Here is a 9,552-nt window from a genome sequence, read left to right as displayed (position 1 = left end):
CGCCGATGTGCTGCAGTGCCTCCCATCCAGGGATGGATTACTGCACGGGCCTACCGGGCCCAGGGGCCCATAGTGGTCAGGGGGCCCTGAAGCCCAAGCCTTTGCATGGAATCATTGCCTCAATATAAAAAAAAATCAGGATGTAGGCTATGAATCTTATTGAATTTAGGGTAACACTTTATAATAACTACACACAATTCATCATTTATTAAGCTTTTGTTACTTATTAGTTAATGGTTTGTTCATTATTAGTAATTTATTTTCATACTTAATTTATCATCAGTAAAGCATTTGTTAACACAGTTATAAAGGGTTTGTTCATAATAGTTTACAGATGTTTAATACTACATGCTTAACAGTGTGTAGTAGAAGAAAACAGAAAGTCTTGCATAGTTGTAGGTCTTTCTATCTGGGCCAAGGTAGTGTACTGGATAAGGTACTGGACTAACATGCAGTAGCCTGAAAAGTTGCGGGTTCGATTCCCGGCTTTCACTGTTGTGTTAATTGATTTAATTGACATTTGTATGTCGCTTGTCTGCTGAATGAATTAGTGTGAATGTAATCTTTACAACTCATTTGAAAATGTGTTGCAAGGCATAGAAAGTCCTCACTTTAGATAAACTCACAAAATATCATTAACTAACCACTTGTAACTCCTGACTTAATCATGAATTATAGCATTAAGCAGTGGTTTATAAAATATGTATCCTCACCCTTACTAATCATTAGTGCATGTGTATGTAACAACTGTTAAATAATGGAAATATTACTTCATCAACAACATATTATTGCATACTTTATTAAGTATTAACAATAATTTATAAACATATTTTAGATATAGGCTTATTTACTATGAACAAAACATTTATAACGGTGTGTACAAATACTTTATTTATGAGAATTAACATAGGAGCAATGCTTTACAAATGATGAACAAAGCATTTTGTAATAGTTTGCAACTGGTTTATAATGTGAAAATGATTTCATTTATAAGCGGTTGTTTCATTATTTATTAAGTATAAATCATGTACTTACAAACATATTTTTTGATAGGCTTATTTACTATGAACAAACCATTTATAACTGTGTGAACAAATGCTTTACTGATGATAAATTATGTATGAACAAGAAATTACTAATGATGAACAAACCATTAACTAATAAGTAACAAAGGCTTAACAAATGATGAATTGTGTGTAGTTATTATAAAGTGTTACCGAATTTAGTATTGGCCATCCCCAAAATGCTCCAATACAGGAAATCACATCAAACAAATTAAAAAATTTCTGGGGGAGGACCCCCAAACCACACATGTGACAATTAGTGGGGGGCCCTTAAATACAATACATCTGTGCCCAGGGGCCCAAAAGTTCATAATCCGTCCATGCTCCCATCAAGAGCGATCAGCTCTGTCAGGTGGGGCCGGGTTTCCCTCGGGGACTTGTCCGGGAAGGGTCAGGAGATGTGGAATACAAAGTGGGAGATGGAGCTTTTGGGAGAAAGAAAAACCGTCGTGACGTCGCAAATTGCAGCAATCGCTCATGTCACCAGTGAGAGAGGAACGGGACGGCTATCCGGGAGTGCGCTGCAGATCCAGGGAGGGAGGGGAACCAGACGAGAGAGAGAAAAAAAGAAACAGGGAGAGGGTGGGAGTGCGAGGGAAAGGAAGCACGGAGAGGGAGAGAGTGCAAAACGGAGGACGAAGAGGAGAAGAAAGGGAACATTAAAAGCTCACTCAGTCTAACCGATTGGAAAAACACCAGCCACAGGGATGTAGCCGATTCGGGCAGAGCTCTGCCTATCCGAGCTCGATATAATGAAGAAACATTCGGCCAGGGTCGCCCCGCTCTCCGCCTGCAACAGCCCAGTGCTCACCTTGACGAAAGTAGAAGGTATGCGTTCTGTCACAAAGAATGCCTTGCTTTCATGTTCGATTTCAAATGCAGCAACATGAAATATGTTATATTCAGTTTGGTCAGAGGAGAATTGGGATATATTGAGCCTACGACGCAAGTTATGCCAGTTAAGTGGAGAACTGGTGTGTGAGCGTGTATTGTGTGTATAGGCATGTGAAGAAGTACGTCCTGGTGCGAGTCCCAGAGCCCATAAATAAATGTTTATTCGGCTTTTTTCAAAACCCTAGGATTTAAAGCCAACTTCGATCGATAGATTTTCTCCGGGAGGGTCCAATTTAGGACTCAAGAGCACACTTGTCTCTCCATTCTCCCAGGGGCGGCGTAAAAGTAAGCTGAGGGAACTTAGATTTCTGTGCCAAAGACCGGACATAATCAGAAACCACGAGTGGTGCGTCTTTCACGCATGAGCGCGTTAAGAATAAAAGGGATTTTTTAAGAGTAGTGTGGATGATATAGTTAAATCGGTCATTCTCATTTTCTCAACGGAATCGCTGGGTGTTTTTCGTAATTGAAGACGACAATGAAACCACTCTTTATATTGTATTATATTTGCAGTCAATGATAGAACTGCGTAAAATCGTGACTGCATAAACCTTCAATAATATAGCTACATTTTTCTTCGTTTGGGATCACTCGTTTCCAGTATTTTAGGTAATTTGATACCCAGGGATCACAGGGCGTACCGGGGGAGAGGAACGATGCCATGAAATAAGTTGTTATTGCAGTGTGGGACACCCCCTCGGTGTTTCCCGCAGTGCAAGGAGATTCCGTCGTGAGAATCAAGGCCCGACAAAAGAAGGGAAATATGTTCATGCCTCCTGTCACATTTGATTTTTGTTTTTCTGAGCGGAAGAGCGGAGCAGCATTCCCACCAGTCAGGATGTAGATGGATCTTGTGCTGAGCCAGTGAACCAGCATTATTTATGCAGTCAAACCCGCTCTCCACGGCGGCACATCTTAATGCAACACTACCGCTGACTCTCTTCTTTGATTCCATGTTTTCTTATCTCTTCCTTACCTGTTTTTTCTCTCCTTTGTCACTGGAAATGTTCATCATCTCAGGTATTCCCTTTATGGATATCCCTTTTATGTTTTGTTTAGGCTTGATACTGTGTGTATGACAGAACATTCCAGATTTGTTTATGAGTTTGGCATGGATGCACAGGAGCTTTTTTTGTCACGAAGCTGAAAAAAGAAACACTCCCATGAGATAAGTGTGTTCTCTCTGTGCTGTAAACCTCTGTATGATATAAGGGGTGGTGCAGTGTTAGTGTAGTAGAATCATGCCTCATCAAATCTCCTCAATCCTCCAGCGTTACAGGTTGTCCTGCAGTGTGCTCTTATTAGCCTACTCCTAGTATTGTCTGGGCTGTTAGTTTTGTAGAGATCCTAGCATCACAGGGACATGACAGAATTGACCATGGGTTTGATATCTCATAGAAATGCATATGACATGGCAGAAATGCCACCTGCTTGTATTTGGGATAGTATGCTGTTTTCCCAAAATAGGATCACAAGAACAAAGCTGTAAGAAAGGCTGTGATAACACAACTCATGTAGAGATCTTTTTAACGTCCTTCTGTGATGCATGATGATGGATGACTTCTGAATAGGAGCAGAATCGAATAGGGACCAGTAATGTCATTAGCATGAGAAAATGATTTGCTGTTTTTGAGCTGTTGGACTGTGGACTGTGGACTTGAGCTTGTCTGCATTGCCAGAAACAGCCTCTCTGTCAGGCCTTTGTGGGGATAGTGGGTAGATACTGCAGATGAGCCTAGCAAAATATATTGGCTGTGTATGTAGGAGGTCTCTTTTTTAAAATGGGGGGGGGGGGGTCCAGTGGGTGTCGACTGCTTCAGGTACATTACTGACTCTGTAGGAGATGCTGAAAAAACAAAAAACATGTCAGGGTTGCAGCAGGGGAGAGGAAGGCACTAGTATCAACTGGAAGCTGTAGGAGTGATGTGATGCCTTTTTTTCACTGCCTAGAGGAGTGACTCAGATTGTGCCTTTAAACGGTATAGCATTGCTCCCAGGTAAAGAGATTTTGGAGGCCTTATTTTTGTTGAGTATTTCTCTCCCGGACTGTGCAAGGGAAACCATGTGCACTGCACATGCCTCCTCCGTTGAGGTTCACCTTTGGCCTTTTACACTGCAGCATATTGATCCAAAAAGAACGGGGGGAAGATCCATATGCTCTTTAACAGCCCTGTTCAACAGGCACCCAAATATTCAATAGGGATAGATACAGTGTTTCCATCTCCTGTCTCTGGATTGCATGATGAATTCCCACAATGTGGGTCCAGCCTTCAGATGATTTTTTTCCAAAAGCGTTTTGAAAAATCAATACCCGCCTTAAACAGATTTGTGGTTCATCTAGGAGATGTCAGTATTATTAATGGTGTCTCTGTTTGGGCATCTATGGAACATATCGCTTTAAATTTTATTGAGAATTTCTTGTAAAATGATAAGGCCATAAGTCCATAGACAGCTCTTTAAAACACTCATTGCATTTCTCTGGGGATAACATGAAATATCATTGACTGCAGCATTGACTGGCTACCCTGGCTGTTTTCCCACGAGACTCTCTCACCGTTAAAGAGAGAAAAAAAGATTCCTGTTTGCATCTATTATATTAATTTTTCTTTATTAAACAATACATCAAGATTTTGTGGTTGTGTGTGTGAAGTAGCTAAGACAGGGAGGTGAGCCACATTGCTGGAATATTTAAGAGACCCCTGCTAACAGAGTTTATGTACTGTATGACCATTTAACCTTAAAGTCACTGTGTCCTATCAATCTAAATGACCAAAAAAAAACCATGCCCACCTTTGTGTGAAGCTCATAGCTCATTTGGCCAGGTGGTCAGATGACTGACAAATTAGTAATGGTGATGGTTAATAACGCCCATCAGCATGAGCTCACTTAGTGCATGACCGTCATGCATATAAATCCTGTCTCCCCATGCTGCTGAGTATTGAAAGACAGGTGTGCCATCCATCAGACTGGAGTGGCTCGTATAAGGTTAAATGCTCTCCCACCTTCTGCTCAGAGGCATGTTCTTCTCTTCAGAAACATTTTAAACCCTTTAAAGATAGGATTTTGTGTGTGGAGCAAAAGACTCATATGATGCTAATTATCTCCTTTGTGGATGTATGAGATTATTTTATTGAGGGAATAATAATTTAGTGTTCTACAGAGAATGGTTCTGGCTGGTAAACAACAGGAACCTATTTGTTTCCTTCAGTACAGCTTCACACTCCCCACAGGATGAGAGAGCCTTCCTCCCCAGATGAGAGCAGGCTTCATCAGATGAAAAAAGAGGAACTACTGACTCGCTTTCACTAGACCCTTCTCGACATGGGCCTCCCAATCTCTGAGGAACTGTTGGTTCAAAATATTGTCACATCCCATTATGTCACGTATGATGAAGCTGGCAGCATTTACTCTCAAATTATTTTCTCCAATATCCCTCGTCCCCTACAGGGTTGCGTAACTCCATCACAGGGCAGGCTACAGTAACCGAGGCAGGATGAGACTCTGAGGAAATAGGTACGGTAAATGACTATGAAGCCAATAAGCGGAATGTATATAAACAGTGAGTAATATCAAAAAGTTTCACGCCAGCATCTGTCATTTAGTTAAGTAACTAAGAGGGTGGACTTCTTTGCCAGGCGACTGCTCCAGGTCCGGAGTTACGTAAGGCCTGGCGATATAAATCCCTTCCCTCTTTGTGGAGGATGGAGGAGGGGGAAGTGGAGGGGGTTCTGTTTTTAGGGAGACACCTGCGGCAGCAAGACTCATCAATTAACTCAACAGACGACCCTTTGGCCAATCTTTGAAATATTGATCTGTGGAGTGGAGGCCTAGGAGCGCTGCCAGAACCTGTAAATGCTCTCCATCACCAGCTTTTAGCCACCAAGGAGGCCTATGGAGAGAGAGATGGAGGGAGAGAAAGGATAAAAATGGATAGAGGGAAAACAGGAAAGAGAGTGAGCTGATTGTGGATGAAAGGACAGAGAATGTGAGAGAAAGAGAGAAAGAGTTGATATGATATGGAGAGGTGGTGTGACATGAGGTGAAAGCTTTTTGTTCTCTGTTGTCCATGCCAGGTGCTGAGTAACCATTGTCACACACTCCATGGCTCCAAGACACACACACACACACACACACACACACACACACACACACACACACATACACAGTGACAGGTAAACACATCCACGTCTGTACACACAAACACACAGACAGTCTCTCACAGTCACGGAACACATGCCAGTGCCACACTGAGTGTTGCCGTGTCAGTGGGCAGTGTGGCGCAGTAACGTTAGCGTTAGCGACGAGGCTGCGCGGTGGCCTGCCGTGGCCTGTGCTCTCTGGCATCTGCTCCACCAGCTGGGCCTCACAGGGCTCAATGGGGCGGCGCTCGTGCAGGCATGGACGGATTGAGCAACCCGGTGACCAGCGACCCCCTCCACCCTGACCAGGGGTCTGTTGAGGGAAGGGTGTGTGTGTGTGTGTGTTTGTTTATAGCCATTACCTGTTTGCTTGTGCGTTCTACTGTATCAGTGTCCACACCCCGGGGGGCATTGGAGAAGGAGAGTGTGAGTATTACAGCAGTTGACCTGTGTGTGTGTCTGTCGGTGTGCATGTGTCTGGGTGTGTTTGTGTTTGTCCTTGTGCACGTGTGTGCACATGTGTGTGTGTGTGTGTGTGTGTGTTTATTTTGGTCTGAGTATCAGCAGCATCCCCTACACTACGCTGATAAAAACGCTGACTGACAGGTCTCCAGGATGTGCCATGGCAGCTGAGTCCTCCCTCCCTGACTGCGAGTGTCTGTCGCCACCAACATCGCTGCCACAGATAGTAAACAGACAGTCGGGCCCGCACGCATGCACACACATACACACACACACACACACCACACACACCAGCGAGCGCCAGCCTCACCCCTTCACGCTGTTTACTCGCTCTGACACCCCCGTCTGACTCAGGACCCTGTGCCTCTCAACATCCAAGGTGTAAAGTGGCAAATCTGTCACGGAGGATGTTGATTTGGACATTTTTAAAGTCGAGCTGCATACTTCTATTGGGGAGCAACTGCTTCTATTTATATCTGTTGCATTGTAACACTAGACCTAAGGGGTACAGATATGCTATGACCTTTTTAATATCTAAAAACAGTTGTCTTTTGAAGAGTGAAAAATAGTCAAGTGTTAAAAGGAAGTTAGATGTTGAAAGCTTTTAGGAGTGCAGATGTAGGATTGGAATAGCTATTTCATCCCCCTCTCACTCAAACACATCCCATCTGCTGATGAGTCAGAGGCCTCACACACCCCACAATGAAAACATCCTGTCCCCGTTGACATGTGCCTCCTAGTACTCTCATGCAAACACACAGTCGTTTTCAGAAAGTAGCAAACGACACACACACACACAAACTTGCTCTCTCTGTTGCACACACATACACACACACACACACACACACACACATACACACACACACACACACACACACACACACACACACACACACACACACACACACACACACACACACACACACACACACACACATTCACACAAACACAAATGCTTAATTACTTAAGTAGATCAAAGTCAGAGCAGTGATTGGCCTTCAAAGAAATACAGTCCTGCTTAACGATGTATGCACACACACACACACACACACACACACACACACACACACACAAGACACCCTGCCTAGCCACATGGGGTGTATCATCACCCATCACTGATCGCATACAGACAGTACAAGTCAGAATGTATTCCCCGCTGAGTATGTGTGTGTGTGTGTGTGTGTGTGTGTGTGTGTGTGTGTGTGTGTGTGTGTGTGTGTGTGTGTGTTGGTGTGCCCGTGAGTGCGTGTGCTTGTGTGTGTGGGGTGCAGAGGACACAGGCTCCCCACTGGGCCGAGTGGAAAATGGCCATGCCGGCCACCAGGGCTGGACGGACTGGCAGCTCGGACGGATTTGCGTCTCTCAGTGGGAGAGCTCTGCAGTGCAGAGACAGGCCGGGCGAGAGGACAGGAGAGGAGCGGAGAGGGTGGAGCAGGCAGGAGGAGGAGGAGGAGGAGGAGGAGGGGAAGGAGGAGGAGTGCTCGACTACACTGAGCAAGCAGAGCAGGACGAGGAAGACAAAGAGGAGGATTATAGGCGGGAAAGAGATTGTAGACAAAGACGCAGCACTGACAGTCAAAGAGAGTGCATGTGGAGGGGGAGGAAGACACACTGTGGCGTGCAGTTCTGAAACCTACTGTTCCCCTGCTATCTCTCTTGAGATGAGAGGGATTGTATTTAACTAAACCACATCCTGTCGCCGCTAACCTCTCTTCAGAAGTGTTGTCTGTCAGTGGAGCCGGTGCGTTGCCTTTTATACTGTATGTCAGCCGTGAACTTTTGACTTTGCCCTGTTAATCCTCCTTTCCGTGATGTCTGTGTTTGCCTATCAGGCGACGTGAACGTTCAAACACAGACCTGGATCCACTCTGGGATGGGAGCACTCATCTAGCGCAAAAGGAGTCTTAGGGAAAAAGTAGGCCACCATGCCGCAGCAGTAGCAGCTGCAGTATTTAAAAGATTCAAAAATACAAGGCGAAATGCATGATGGATGACGTTAACCTCCCCAGTGGACTCCGTGGGGTGTTCCTCAGGACTCTTAGAGCTCAGAGTCCTTGACAGTAGCAATGATGGTGGATTAGCAGATAGGTTGCAAGGCCAGCCATTTGGCAATTACAGGGTCATGCAATCGTGATCCTTCAGATGTGTGTCCTTGTGAGGAAGGCCTAAGGTATCTTTCGAAGGGCCCTCTATCTGCACTAGAATGTTTTCAGCCTCTCATGTTAATCAGTCTGAGTGGTCTAGAATAGATTATGTTTTTTCTTGCCTCTCATCATAATGTTGCTGACTACACAATGACTGTCTGAGCTCAGTGATTTCTGCACACCCCCATCCGCTGGTTTCATGCTAGCTCTCTGGACAATTAGCTACCAAATCATATTGGTATATAAAAAATACCTCACCTCAGCATTTTACGGTTTGAGTGACTGAATTTTGCTGTCCAGGTCTTGCTGTGAGACTATGAATATGTGGGGTTGATGTTTTATTGATTTCCGTTTCATTAACAGAGTGAGTTCATTAAAATTATGGCGATACCTAATGTAAAGGTCACAGAACAAGCAAATATTGCACAGGCGCCGTGCAGGGTGCAAAACAACCGGCGCAGTAGATGTTGTTTTAGTGGCTGCACAGAATGCGGGCGGTCTGAAAACTGCTTATTTGGGCTTCAGACTCCTCTGGTGTTGTTATGCTTGGCTGCGTCTGGGTTTTGGAGATTAAAACCGCTCTGTGATGGGGAACTGTGGACAGGGAAATATGGAGCAGAACGCACGAGCGCTACTGACAAACCGGTCAGCCTTTCCGGAGGTGACCTTGAGCGTGACGACGACAGGCTCGGAGTTCCTTTTGTTTGTGTGCGTGTCAGACAAAAGGCAACTGCTTGTGTGTGTGTTTCCACGCTACTCCCAGTGGTGATTTATAAGCTCACCAGGACAACAGATAAGGACACTAAATCTGCCTGTATGCAACAGATACTGTACGGAGCATTCAGTGGC

The 9,552-nt window shown here is 44.7% G+C and overlaps 1 protein-coding gene across 3 annotated transcripts in view; it reads left to right on the top strand.

Annotated features, from left to right (window-relative positions):
• slc35f3b (solute carrier family 35 member F3b) overlaps positions 1-9,552 on the top strand; it is a 62,523-nt gene that overhangs the window by 29,788 nt on the left and 23,183 nt on the right. Inside the window, exon 1 of one of the 3 annotated variants that reach the window (XM_076285069.1) lies at positions 1,708-1,892. The exons of the other annotated variants lie outside the window; for them this stretch is intronic. Coding sequence (XP_076141184.1) covers positions 1,817-1,892 — 76 coding nt within the window. The 5' untranslated portion in view covers positions 1,708-1,816. Of the gene's footprint in view, positions 1-1,707; positions 1,893-9,552 lie in introns of those variants that run through there. 3 annotated transcript variants of the gene reach the window in all.

This window comes from Alosa pseudoharengus, unplaced genomic scaffold, assembly GCF_046254945.1.
Source record: "Alosa pseudoharengus isolate Yale_2024_CS ecotype anadromous, Long Island Sound unplaced genomic scaffold, YU_APseudo_1.1 YU_APseudo_1.1_scf_15, whole genome shotgun sequence".
In the NCBI taxonomy this organism is placed as follows: Eukaryota; Metazoa; Chordata; class Actinopteri; order Clupeiformes; family Clupeidae; genus Alosa; species Alosa pseudoharengus.
This window is presented reverse-complemented; position numbering and strand designations above follow the sequence as displayed.